General features: G+C 46.2%; 1 protein-coding gene across 16 annotated transcripts in view; it reads left to right on the forward strand.

The window, feature by feature from the left end:
- The window catches only part of MED1 (mediator complex subunit 1), a 40,140-nt gene that overhangs the window by 18,873 nt on the left and 7,512 nt on the right, over positions 1 to 13,755 (forward strand). For 13 of the 16 annotated variants that reach the window (XM_008271398.5, XM_089318069.1, XM_089318066.1 and 10 more), the window contains 6 exons: positions 4,028 to 4,139; positions 4,640 to 4,764; positions 5,950 to 6,068; positions 7,125 to 7,326; positions 11,773 to 11,868; positions 11,984 to 12,089. In XM_008271398.5, the coding sequence (XP_008269620.2) occupies positions 4,028 to 4,139; positions 4,640 to 4,764; positions 5,950 to 6,068; positions 7,125 to 7,326; positions 11,773 to 11,868; positions 11,984 to 12,089 (760 nt within the window). The remainder of the gene's footprint in view (positions 1 to 4,027; positions 4,140 to 4,639; positions 4,765 to 5,949; positions 6,069 to 7,124; positions 7,327 to 11,772; positions 11,869 to 11,983; positions 12,090 to 13,755) is intronic. The other 3 variants (XR_016224143.1, XR_016224144.1, XR_016224145.1) reach the window with 1 other exon arrangement.

A 13,755-nucleotide genomic window follows, 5' to 3' on the forward strand; every position in this document is an offset into this window, starting at 1 on the left:
TCCTGGTCTCCCATGGGGTGCAGGGCCCAAGCACCTGGGCCATCCTCCACTGCACTCCCTGGCCACAGCAGAGGGCTGGCCTGGAAGAGGGGCAACCGGGACAGAATCCGGCGCCCCGACCGGGACTAGAACCCGGTGTGCCGGCGCCGCAAGGTGGAGGATTAGCCTATTGAGCCACGGCGCCGGCCCATCATTGTTCGTTTTTAATATTTATTTGAAAGACAGAGATCCCAAAAAGGTAGATACCTTTTGTTTTTCCTGATTTGAGGTAACTAATAGAGTACCTGAAATATCATGTATTGGAGTGAAATAGACATTTTGAGAATCAGTGATTGTTTTTAGCCATGTCTCTTTCATAGGAACAGTGTTTTGTTTTCTCTTCATGCTATTTGTTGAACTCCTTTACTTAGGGTAGGATTAACTAAACAATCATTAAGTGTATTGAAAAAAGATCATTGTAAAAATTAAGAGTGAGAATCTGAGAGGGAGGGGGAGGAGGAAGGGTTAGAGTGTGGGTTGGAGGGAGGGAGGGTGGGGGGGAAGTCCACTTTGTTCCTAAATGATATAAAGGAAATATATGAAGCTTGTATAAATTAAATATATAAACAAAAAAATAGAGATTGATCGTTTTTCCATCCACCAGTTCAGTCCCCAAATGCTACAACACTCAGGCCTGGGTCAGGCAAAAGCCAGGAGCCAGTAACTCCTTCGTGGTAGTCTACATGGGTAGCAGGGGCTCGAGTACTTGTTCTGCTGCCTCTCCAAGTACATTAGCAGAAAGCTGGGTTAGAAGCAGTATAGTTAGGACTCGAAACAGTACTCTGATATGGGACGTCAGCATCCCAAGATGAAATTTAACCAGCTGTGCCACAGTGCTGGCATTCCTTCAGTGTTTTAAAAATATTTAAAAAGTCTGAATGTCCAGTGTACCTGTAATTTCTGTTTTGCTACCCCTTAATGAGTTTACTGTCCTTACTATTTGCACTTGATATAACACACACATATTTACATCCATAACAAATGCAAATATACATATCTGTATGAAAACACATATACAGGGGATGGCATTCCAACCTGTTGTGCAGCAGGTTAAGCCACACGGCCTGTGATGCTGGCATCCCATATAAGTGCCAGTACTTGTCCTGGCTACTGGACTTTTCTTCTTCTGCTGCTGCTGCTGCTGCTGCTTCTCCTCCTCCCCCTCCCCTCCTCTCCTCTCCTCCCCCTCCCCTCCTCCCCTCCTCCTTCTCTCCTCCCCCCCTCCTTCTCTCCTCCCCCCTCCTCCCATCCTCCCATCCTCCTCTTCCCTTCCTCCTGTCCTCTTCCCCTCCTCCTCCTCCCCTCCTCCCCCCCCTCTCCTCCCCCCCTCCTCCTCCCCTCCTCCTCTTCCTTTCCTCCTCTCCTCTTCCCCTCCTCCCCCCTCCTCCTCTCCTCCCCCCCTCCTCCTCCCCTCCTCCTCTTCCCTTCCTCCTCTCCTCTTCCCCTCCTCCTCCTCCCCTCCTCCTCTCCTCCTCCTCTTCCCTTCTTCCTCTCCTCTTCTCCTCCCCTCCTCCTCCTGCTCCCCCCTCCTCCTCCTCCTGCTCCCCCCTCACCTCCTCCTCCTGCTCCCCCCTCACCTCCTCCTCCTCCCCCCTCCTTCTCCCCTCCTCCCCCCTCCCCTCCTCCTTCTCCCCTCCTCTTCTTCTCCTCCCCTCCTCCTCCCCACTTCTCCTCCCCCCTCCCCTCCCCCTCCCCTCCTGCTATCCTCCTCCCCTCCTTCTCCCCTCCTCCTCTTCTCCTCCTCCTCCTCTCCTCCTTCTTCTTCTCCTCCTCTTTTTTTTTTTTTTTTTTTCCCAAGAGACCGAGAGAACAGGAGATAGAAACCACGTTTTCAGGAACAAGTCCTCTTAAAACTTTGACAGGGAGTGCTCAGGGAGGTAGGCACAGTGAATCCCATTAGAATGGGGGTAGAGCTGAGACTGGTGATTGGGCTATATGGTCACCAAGCCAGGAGCTTCTTCACGAAGGACTTGGGCCATCTTCTACTGCTTTCCCAGGCCATAGCAGAGAGCTGGATCAGAAGTGGAGCAGCCAGGACTTGAACTGGTGCCCATATGAGATGCCAGCACTGCAGCAGTGGCTTTACCTGCTATGCCACAGCGCCGGCCCCTAAATACATCTTAAAAAAAAGAAAAACAACAGAACATATACATGTTCATCACAGTAGCTTAATAAGAACTTTGTAACAAATGAATAGATAGGGGCCGGCGCTCCAGCATAGCAGGTGAGGCTGACGCTGCAGTGCTGGCATTCTCATATGGACGCTGATTCAAGTCCTGGCTGCTCCACTTCTGATCCAGCTCTCTGCTATGGCCTGGGAAAGCAGTGGAAGATGGCCCAGGTGCTTGGTCCCCTGCACCTGCGTGGGAGACCTGGAAGAAGCTCCTGGCTCCTGGCTTCAGATCAGCACAGCTCCGACCGTTGTGGCCATTTGGGGAGTGAACCAATGGATGAAAGATCTCTCTCTCTCTCTCTGCCTCTGCCTCTGCTTCTCTGTAACTGTGCCTTTCAAATAATGAACAAATCATTTTTTATTAAAGAAAGGTATTGGGGCCAGTGCCATGGTGCACTAGGTTAATCCTCCCGCCTGCGGTGCTGGCATCCCATATGGGTGCCGGTTCTAGTCCTGGTTGCTCCTCTTCCGGTCCAGCTCTCTGCTGTGGCTTCGGAGAGCAGTGGAAGATGGCCCGGTTGCTTGGGCCCCTGTACCCACATGGGAGACCAGGAAGAAGCACCTGGCTCCTGGCTTTGGATAGGCACAGCTCCGGCTTGAGGCCATTTGAGGAGTGAACCAATGGGAGGAAGACCTTTCTCTGTCTCTTTCTTTCACTGTCTGTAACTCTACCTGTCAAATAAATAAATAAAATCTTTTAAAAAAAGGGTATCTTCAAGCATTTCTGTGTTATGAAGACATTTTTGTTTTTTTGAAAGATGTATTTGAAAGGCAGTGAGAGACAGCCGGCGCCGCGGCTCACTAGGCTAATCCTCCGCCTTGCGGCGCCGGCACACCGGGTTCTAGTCCCGGTCGGGGCACCGGATTCTGTCCCGGTTGCCCCTCTTCCAGGCCAGCTCTCTGCTGTGGCCAGGGAGTGCAGTGGAGGATGGCCCAAGTCCTTGGGCCCTGCACCCCATGGGAGACCAGGATAAGTACCTGGTTTCTGCCATCGGATCAGCGCGGTGCGCCAGCCGCAGCGCGCCAGCCGCGGCGGCCATTGGAGGGTGAACCAACGACAAAAGGAAGACCTTTCTCTCTGTCTCTCACTGTGCACTCTACCTGTCCAAAAAATAAAAAAATTAAAAAAAAAAAAAAAAGGCAGTGAGAGAGAGAGAGAGAATCTTCCATCTACTGGTTCACTCCCCAGATGACTGCAATGGTTGACCTGTGCAAGACCAAAGCCACGAGCTGTTTATTGGGTCTCCCATGTGTGGGCAAAGACTGAAGCAGTTGGACCATCTTTCTCTGCTTTCCAATGTGCATTGGTGGGAATTGGAAAGTGGAATATCCAGGAGTTGAACCAGTGCCAATAGGGGATGCCAGCATTGCAGGCAGTGACATAACCTGCTGTGCCACAACCCTTGTTCCTATCCATTTTTTTTTTTTTAAGATTTTTATGTATTTATTTGAGAGGTAAAGTTACAGACAGTGAGAGGGCGAGATGAAGAGAAAGGTCTTCCTTCTGTTGGTTCATCCCCCAGATGGCCACAACAGCCAGAACTGCACCGATCTGAAGCCAGGAGCCTCTTCCTGGTCTCCCACGTGGGTGCCAGGGGCCCAAAGACTTGGGCCATCTTCCACTGCTTTCCCAGGCCATAGCAGAGAGCTGGATTGGAAGAAGAGCAGCTGGGACTAGAACTGACGCCCATATGGGATGCCGGCACCGCAGGCAGAGGATTAACCCACTGCGCCACAGTGCCGGCTCCCCATCCTATTTATTAATATGTTGTGATTCCCACATTGTGGTAAAGAATACACTTTTTCTTTTCCTAGTTCCTCGGTCTTTGGGCATGAATGCATCAGTGACAATAGAAGGAACATCTGCTATGTACAAACTCCCAATTGCACCATTAATTATGGGGTCACATCCAGTTGATAATAAATGGTAAGTTAAACATAAGTCCAGTTATGGTAGCAAAGTCCACGTTTTTAACTTTTAAGGCCAGTATGAAAGAAATACTTCATTTGGCTTTCCCCTACTTGAATTTCTAGAGTTTAGCTTTTTGTTCTATCCATTTATTTCTCTTTGCTCACTATGTATTTGAATGTTTCTGTGCTGAAGCCTGCTCGGAGAACACATTCTCTGCTGAGAAAGAAGAGAACTGGGCTAATTCCTGTGGTTGAATGATTTCTCCATTTTATGTTGATTTGGAGTTGTTTTGGAGTAATAACTGGGAAATACGCTTCAGGATAAATCTTTGATTAAATACTTCAGCATTAAATAGTATGTTTTGGAATTGTGGGAGGGCACTTCAAAGAATGGCAGACTTTTGATAGACTTTGTAAGTATGTGTGAGATACATACATGTTTGAGAACAGGTATTTGGCTTTTTCATTTTTATATCAAGTCAAAATCCAACTCTTCCCTTGCTCTTTGTTTTGAAGGACCCCTTCCTTCTCTTCAGTCACCAGTGCCAACAGTGTTGATCTTCCTGCCTGTTTCTTCTTGAAATTCCCTCAGCCAATCCCAGTATCTAGAGCATTTGTTCAGAAACTACAAAACTGCACAGGTGAGCTTTGAGCATTAGGAGCTATAACTCATTATATTTTTATTTTTATTTATTCTAGAGGTAGAGAAAGAGAGGGACAGAGAGGGCTTCCACCTGCTTGCTGGTTGAATTCCCAAATGCCAGCAGTAGCTAGTGTCTAGGCTGGGACTTGGTGGGAGCTGGATTCAGGTCTCCCACCCAAGGGTTACAGAAACCCAATTCCTTGAGCTGTCAGCATTGCCTCCCAGGATCTGCATTAGCAGGAAACTGGAGGCAGGAGAGAGAGCCCAGGTACTCTAGTCTGGGACTCAGGCGTCCTAATCCCTAAGTTGAATGCCTGCCTCTGTTCACTTGTAAGTGTGAAAAGGAAACCTTAATTGTAGATTATCTTAGGCATCTTTAAAGATTTTTTGTTTATTTGAGAGGCAGAGTTACAGACACAGAGAGGGAAAGACAAAGAAAGGTCTTCCATCTGCTGGTTCAGTTCTCAAGTGGTCGCCTCGGCCAGAGCTGAGGTGATCCGGAGCCAGGAGCTTCTTCCGGGTCTCCCACACAGGTGAAGGGACCCAAGAACTTGGGCCAACCTCCACTGCTCTCCCAGGCCACAAGCAGAGAGCTGGATTAGAAGAGGAGCAGCTAGGACTCCAACCGGCACCCCATATGGGATGCTGGTGCCGCAGGTAGATCTTGGCTTACTATGCCACAGCACCAACCCCTCTTTAAGTTTTATAGGCCTTAGGGCCAGTGCTGTGGCAGTGGGTTAAAGCCCTGGCCTAAAGTGCCGGCATCCCATATGGGTGCCAGTTCTAGTCCTGGCTGCTGCTCTTCTGATCCAGCTCTCTGCTATGGCCTGGGATAGCAGTAGAAGATGACCCAAGTCCTTGGGCCCCTGCACCCACGTGGGAGACCCAGAAGAAGCTCCTGGCGCCTAGCTCCGGATTGGCACAGCTCTGGCCATTGTGGCCATCTAGGGAGTGAACCAGTGAATGGAAGACCTCTCTGTCTCTACCTCTCCCTGTAACTCTTTCAAATAAATAAAATAAATCTTTAAAAAAAAAAGTTTTATAGGCCTCAAAAATTACTGGTAACACTTATTAAGTACTTCTTGAATAAATGGGCCAAAGAATGTAAAAATCATGAAGAGAATACTGAGCGGTCAACATTTGTATCTTAATGAGATTATTATATTGGTTCTTGTTTTTCCAGGAATTCCATTGTTTGAAACTCAGCCAACCTATGCACCCCTGTATGAGCTGATCACTCAATTTGAGCTGTCAAAGGACCCTGATCCAGTACCTTTGAGTCACAACATGCGATTTTATGCTGTAAGTAATGCCCACTAAAGCTAGAATGTAATAGGTTTTATTTAGACCCAAGATGAGAAATTTTCTTCATAACATTATCGAGGTCAGATAACTTCCTTTTGGACTGTTGGATCATATTGTGTTTCCTCACTTACGCAAGAAATTACAGAAATCTCTGAAACCTATTGAGGAAAAAAGGCATGAGTTTTCAAGTCAGGAAGCAACAATGTTCAATTATTTGTTGAAATTTCATATGAAATTCTCTTAATGGCATTCTGAAATTGAGTAAGCTTAGAAGTATGTATTAAGTGTTCATACTATTGAATTCTTTGAAGTGCCATGAATGTATTCTGTGGAAACCTCCTTCAACTACATAAAGAGAAGAAAATGTATAAATTATGAAAGTTTCTAAAATCATGTTTGGGCTTGAATTAGAATTTTTAAAAATAATAGTTTCGCAATTCTGCATTATATGGAGTGTTTTATTAAAAAATACAGATTTTGTACTAACCATTTAGAAATGTTTTTAGTAAAGATTTCTGATGTAATTTTTTTATATTTTCATTCATAGAGAAGGCAGAGAGACAGACACATATTTCCCATCTGCTAGTTCATTCCCCAGCTCTCTGCCATAGTTGGAAAGAAGCCAGGAACCCAGAATTCAGTCTGGGTGTCCTGCATTGGTGGCAAGGACTCAACCACTTGACCCATTACTGCTGCTGCCTAAGGTGCCATTAGCAGAGCTGGAGTCTGCAGTGGAGCTGGGACTCAAACACGACACTTTGATACGGGATGCAGGCACCCATGCACCATCTTTACTGCTATACCAAATGCTTGCTGCCACGTTAGCTAATGAACCTAGTAGCATAGAGCTTTTACTAAATAGGGATCTTTCCAGAATAACGAGTAATTGGTTAGCATTTATAATACTAACTACTTGAAGAATTTACTGTGGGGTTTTATTGCTCCCCCAGATTTTGCTGTACTTTTTTTGAGGAGCAGGTTTCTTCCGGGACAGCTTGTGGTTGGAGCACAAAGGGAAAGTAAATAGTACTCACTGATGTTCTTTTTGCTCAGGCTCTTCCAGGTCAGCAGCACTGCTATTTCCTCAACAAGGATGCCCCTCTTCCCGATGGTCGAAGTCTGCAGGGAACTCTTGTTAGCAAAATCACCTTTCAGCATCCTGGTCGAGTTCCTCTTATCCTCAATATCATCAGACACCAAGTTGCCTATAATACCCTAATTGGAAGCTGTGTCAAAAGAACTATTCTGAAAGAAGGTACTGCCTTTCCTTTTGATATATTTAGTGAAAGATGGAAACTGACTACTCCAGTGGTTTTTCAAAATTTTTTTTTTGAGTTTTTTTTTTTTTTTTTTTTTGACAGGCAGAGTGGACAGTGAGAGAGAGAGACAGAGAGAAAGGTCTTCCTTTTGCCGTTGGTTCACCCTGCAATGGCCGCCGCGGCCGGCACACCGCGCTGATCCGATGGCAGGAGCCAGGTACTTATCCTGGTCTCCCATGGGGTGCAGGGCCCAAGGACTTGGGCCATCCTCCACTGCACTCCCTGGCCACAGCAGAGAGCTGGCCTGGAAGAGGGGCAACCGGGACAGAATCCGGCACCCCGACCGGGACTAGAACCCGGTGTGCCGGCACTGCAAGGTGGAGGATTAGCCTAGTGAGCCATGGCGCCGGCCCTTTTTTTGAGATTTTTATTATTTGAGAGGCAGAGTAACAGAGACAGAAAGGTATCTTCTGTTTGCTGGTTTGCTCACCAAATTGCCCTAACAGCCACGGCTAGGCCACACCCAAACCAAGAGTATAGAACTTCATCCAGGTCTTCCACTTGGATAGTAGAAGGCAAAGCACTTGGACCATTTTCCACTGCTTTTTTAGTTGAATTAGCAGGCAGATGGATCAAAAGTGGAGTAGCCAGGAATTGAACCCAGACTCTGAAATGAGATGTTGGTATCTCAAGCTGCTGCTGAATATACTGTGCCATAGTACCAGCCCCTCGAGTGGGTTTTGAATTTGGTGGCCCATGAAAATCACCTATGGAGTTTTTAAAACTCCAGGTGCATGAGTTTCACCCCAAGACGAACTGAATTAAGACTCTAGTGGAAAGATTAGCGAAGGCAATGTAACCACAAATTATTCTGATGAAATCATTGTGTAGATTGGCATTTGGGAGCCTCTTTTTTTTTCCTCCTTATTCTGGCATATTCTATGTGTTTTTTTGTTTGTTTTTGTAAATCTGAACTCAGTCCCAACACGGTTTGTCTCTCTCTTTTTAAGATTTATTTTATTTATTTGAAAGGCAGAGTTACAGAGAAAGGTAGAGACAGAGAGAAAAGTCTTCCATCCACCGGTTCACTCTCCAAATGGCTGCAATGGCCAGAGCTGGGATGATCCAAAGCCAGGAGCCAGGAGCTTCTGTGTTCTGCACGTGAGTGCAGGATCACAAGCACTTGGGCCATCCTCTGCTGCTTTCCCGGCCATAGCAGAGAGGTGGCTTGGAAATGGAGCAGCTGGAACTTGAACCGGTGTCCATTTGGGATGGGCTTTAACCCACTGAGCCACGGCACTGGCCCTCTGTATTTTAAGGTCAATCATGATAATCAGTTTCCTGGTTTATGAACACATTTTCTTTTTACCTGTTTGTTGCCTTCTCAGTAATTCTGAATTTTCAGGATCATCTATAAAATCTCTTGTATGTACAACTGAATGACTTCCTTTTCATATTAAATGGATCTACAGCACTTACAGTTCTCTTCAGAAAAGAAAATGCTTGTGCAGGTCTCTGTATGGGCAGTCTTAAAATATTTGACGCATAGTGTTCAGAGACCTTGTGGGTCAGATGGAATGTAAGGTGGGATCTTCTAGGTGCTTTGTTAGTTATTACAGATCAAGGAGAACATACGGTTTTCCAGTTCCATCCATTTTGTTATGAATGACAGTATTTCATTTTTTTTTTAAACCATTGTATAGTATTCCATGTGTACATAGCCCATATTTTTTTTTTAAGTTTTATTTACTTGGAAGAGTTATAGAGAGGCAGAGGTACGGAGAGAGAGAAGTCTTCCATCTGCCAGTTCACTCCCCAAATGGCTGCAATGGCTGGAGCTGGGCTGATCCAAACCCAGGAGCCAGGAGCGTCTCTCTGGTCTCCCGCATGGGTTCTGGGATCCAAGCATTGGGCCATCTCTCACTGCTTTCCCAAGCCATAGCAGAGAGCTGGATCGGAAGTGGAGCAGCCAGGACTAGAACCAGCGCTCATGGGGGATGCTGGCACTGCAGGCAGGGACTTTTACCCACTACGCCACAGCACCAGCGCCTCCATAATTTGTTTATCCAGTCTTTAGTTGATAGATGTTTGAGGTGCATCCATATACTAGCTATTGGGAATCGTGGTGTATGGAGGCCTCTTTTTTTGCAGTGTATTTTACTCTTACTCTTTACTCTTTCTCATATACCTTGTAGAAGGAAGACATCAGAGTGCTATAGTGAGACAATTTCTTGATATGTAAATTTTGGGTTATGACACTGATTTTTAGCTTTAGTCCTTATGGTTTTTGTTTTTGTTTGTTTGTTTGTTTGTTTGTTTGTTTTTTTGACAGGCAGAGTGGACAGTGAGAGAGAGAGACAGAGAGAAAGGTCTTCCTTTGCCGTTGGTTCACCCTCCAATGACCGCTGCAGCCGGCGCATCACACTGATCTGAAGTCAGGAGCCAGGTGCTTTTCCTGGTCTCTCATGCGGGTGCATGGCTCAAGGACTTGGGCCATCCTCCACTGCACTCCCTGGCCACAGCAGAGAGCTGGCCTGGAAGAGGGGCAACCAGGACCAAATCCGGCGCCCCGACCGGGACTAGAACCCGGTGTGCCGGCGCCACTAGGTGGAGAATTAGCCTAGTGAGCCGCGGCGCTGGCCTTTTATTTTTTATTTGTTTATTTTTTTATTTATTTTTGACAGGCAGAGTGGACAGTGAGAGAGAGAGAGAGACAGAGCTCTAGTCCTTATTATATTTTCCTTTTCCATTCTTTGGAGAACTTAATCATAAAATTTTTCTAAGCTGGAATGTGTGCCCTTTTCTCTCTCAGGATTTTGGAATGCTGATGTTTTTCAAATACAGTTTGCTATTAGAGGCCTTGATGTAAATTTTGGCTGTTCTAGTTAACCAAAGTTAATTTTCTACCTGAGTCATAAAGCACACCAGCAATAGATATATATCAGTGGGAATGATAAAGAAGAAGAATCTGGGAAGATAAATTAGGAAATAGCTTTCATGGGAATGAGAATGTCTTTAAAAATGAAGTTTTCGGGCCGGCGTTGTGGCTCACTAGGCTAATCCTCTGCCTGCGGCGCTGGCACACTTGGTTCTAGTCCCGGTTGGGGGCGCCAGATTCTGTCCTGGTTGCTGCTCTTCCAGTCCAGCTCTCTGCTCTGGCCTGGCAAGGCAGTGGAGGGTGGGCCAAGTGCTTGAGCCCTACACCCGCATGGGAGACCAGGAGGAAGCACCTGGCTCTGGCTTCTGATCAGCCTGGTGTGCTGGCCGCAGCGGCCATTTGGGGGGTGAACCAATGGAAAAGGAAGACCTTTCTCTCTGTGTCTCTCTCTCACTGTCCACTCTGCCTGTCAAAAAAATAAAAAATAAAATAAAATGAAATTTTCAAGAGTTGGATTAATGACATAAAGCATAGACAAGCAAATTTGTGACCCTTCTATTTTGCCTGTTTGAATCCTTGGAGAATTGTCACATAACTTCAGGGCATCTCAAAATGAGTTTTCCTAAGATAGTTTTGGAGCTAATCCTACAGAGATACATGCTTTTCCTCCATGAAACTGTGTGATCCTGTGTCTTGGCTGCCAGAATGACTGGCCTAAGCACCTGTGATGATGGTTAGTTAGATAGATGTATTTGCCTAAACATACTTCATCATTTTAGAATATAGCCTCTATTTCTGCTCATTGAATTACAGGCTACACAGATAAAAGCTGCAAAAATGATAGAAAGCAGGGGTGAAGTCAGTGGTTCTGGATGTCTGCTTATCAAACAGAATAACAAAACTCCTTGTGGCCATTTTTATTTCCAGAATTCACTTTTTTTAAAAATATTTATTTATTTATTTGAAAGAGTTACAGAGAGAGGGAGAGACAGAGATCTTCCATCTGCCTGTTCACTCCTCAAATGGCCACACTGATTGGGCTTGGGCCAGGCTGAAGCCAGGAGCCAGGAATTTCATCCGGGTCTCCTATGTGCAGGGGCCCAAGTACTTGGTCCATCTTCTACTGCTTTCCCAGGAGCATTAGCAGGAAGCTGGATTGGAACTGGAGCAACCAGATCGCCATCTGTGCCCATATTGGATGCTGGCATCACAGGCAGCAGCTTTACCTGCTACACCACAGGGCTGGCACCAGAATTTACTTTCAAAGTAGTGTGTTTACATCTGCCAAAATCTCTTACATTATAGGAACTAAATATCTTCGTGTAGAAAGTTGAAGTTTCTTTTTTTAATTCTTGTTTTGGAGAAATTTATAATAAACTGGCAGATTCCTTTTAATTTTATTCCTTCTATCTGTAGAAGATAAATTGGTATTTTTGTGTGAAAAAGTATGAAATTTAGTTTCTATGGAGGACTAGAAAATTTTACTCTGTATATGTAAGAATACTTATTTGTCTCAGTCTCCCATTTGGTTGACTGTTTTGTGATCTTTTTCATTGTCTTTTAGATTCTCCTGGGCTCCTCCAGTTTGAAGTATGTCCCCTCTCAGAGTCTCGTTTCAGCGTATCTTTTCAGCACCCTGTGAACGACTCCCTGGTGTGTGGTGAGTTATGTGGATGGCTGACTATCCCATGGGAACAATTTGCTCCCTGTATCTTTTTTCTGAAAGTCAGAAACTGAGTCTATCCCAGATATTTCCTGTATATTTTGTCTTTCAGTTGTGATGGATGTGCAGGACTCAACACATGTGAGCTGTAAACTCTACAAGGGGCTGTCAGATGCACTCATCTGCACAGATGACTTCATTGCCAAAGTTGTTCAAAGGTAGCACTGGCCCTTCTCCATCAACATCCCATTAAGAGAACTAAGAAGAATGTGTTTGCAGTACTAGAGTGATTAAAGACAATCATTTAGTCATTGCTTTGAATTCATGTGTCTGCTTTTGGATTTAAAAGTGTCATGAGGTGTTTTTTTTTTTTTTTTTTTTTTAAATCATTCTGAGAGTAACAGGAGTTAAGGTAGGTAAGTTCAGTCCTGGTGTTAGGGTACTTCAAGGTAGCAAAGAGCTGAAATGAAGTACACTTTTTTGAAAAGTTTACCCTCTTTTGCCTTTTTTTTTTTTTTTTTTAAGGATTTATTTATGTATTTGAAAGTCAGAGTTACACAGAGAAGGAGAGGCAGAGAGAGAGAGAGAGAGAAAGGGAGGGAGGGTGGAGGGAGGTGTCTTCCATCTGCTGGTTTACTTCCCAGATGGCTGCAATGGGTACACCAATCTGAAGCCAGGATCCAGGAGCTTCTTCCGGGTCTCCCACATGGGTGCAGGGGCCCAAGGATTTGGGCTATCTTCTACTTTCCCAGGCCATAGCAGAGAACTGGATTGGAAGTGGAGCATCCGGATCTTGAACCGGCGCCCATATGGGATGCCGGCACTGCTTAACTGCTATGCCACAGCGCTGGTCCTGCCTTTATTTTTATCTATCTATCTATTTATCTATTTATTTATTTATTTTAGATTTGAGAGGCAGAGTTACAGACAGAGAGGGAAAGACAGAAAGATCTTGCACCCATTTGCTTCACAAATGGCCATGAAGGCTGGAGTTGGGCCGATCCAAATTCAAGAGCCAGGATCTTCTTCTGTGTCTCCCACGTGGGTGCAGGGACACAAACTCTTGGGCTGTCTTCTGCTGCTTTCCCAGGCCATAAGCGGCGAGTTGGATCAGAAGAGGAGCACCCAGAATTTGAGCCAGTGCCCATATGGGGTGCTGGTGCCACAGGCAGAGGCTTAGCCTACTATGCTACAGTGCTGGCCGTGCCATGTTTTTTTTTATAGTTCTTTGGGAAGATTTGTTTATTTGTTTGAAAGAGTTACAGAGAGAGAGGAGAGACAAGGATCTTCCACCTGCTGTTTGGCTCCCCAAATGGCTGAATGGCTAGGACTTGCCAGGCCAAAGCCAGGAGCCAGGAGCTTCATGCAGGTCTCCCACATGAGTGCAGAGACCCAAGGGCTAGCGCCGCGGCTCAATAGGCTAATCCTCCACCTGCGGCACTGGCACATCAGGTTCTAGTCCCGGTCGGGGCGCTGGATTCTGTCCTGGTTGCCCCTCTTCCAGGCCAGCTCTCTGCTGTGGCCAGGGAGTGCATTGGAGGATGGCCCAAGTCCTTGGGCCCTGCACCTGCATGGGAGACCAGAGAAACACCTGGCTCCTGGCTTCAGATCAGCGTGATGCGCCGGCCGCAGCGGCCACTGGAGGGTGAACCAACGGCAAAGGAAGACCCTTCTCCCTGTCTCTCTCTCTCTCACTGTCCACTCTGCCTTGGGCCATCTTCCGCTAGTTTCCCAAGCACATTAGCCAAGAGCTGGATCAGAAGCAGAGCAGCTAGGTCTTGAACCGCTGCCCACATGGGATCCATGCTGCAGACAGCAGCTTAACCTGCTGTGCCATAGCACCAGCCCCTTCTTTTGCCATTTTTTAACTGATCTAACATTAAA

This window comes from Oryctolagus cuniculus, chromosome 17, assembly GCF_051225735.1.
Source record: "Oryctolagus cuniculus isolate XC-2025 breed Fujian yellow rabbit chromosome 17, ASM5122573v1, whole genome shotgun sequence".
In the NCBI taxonomy this organism is placed as follows: domain Eukaryota; kingdom Metazoa; phylum Chordata; class Mammalia; order Lagomorpha; family Leporidae; genus Oryctolagus; species Oryctolagus cuniculus.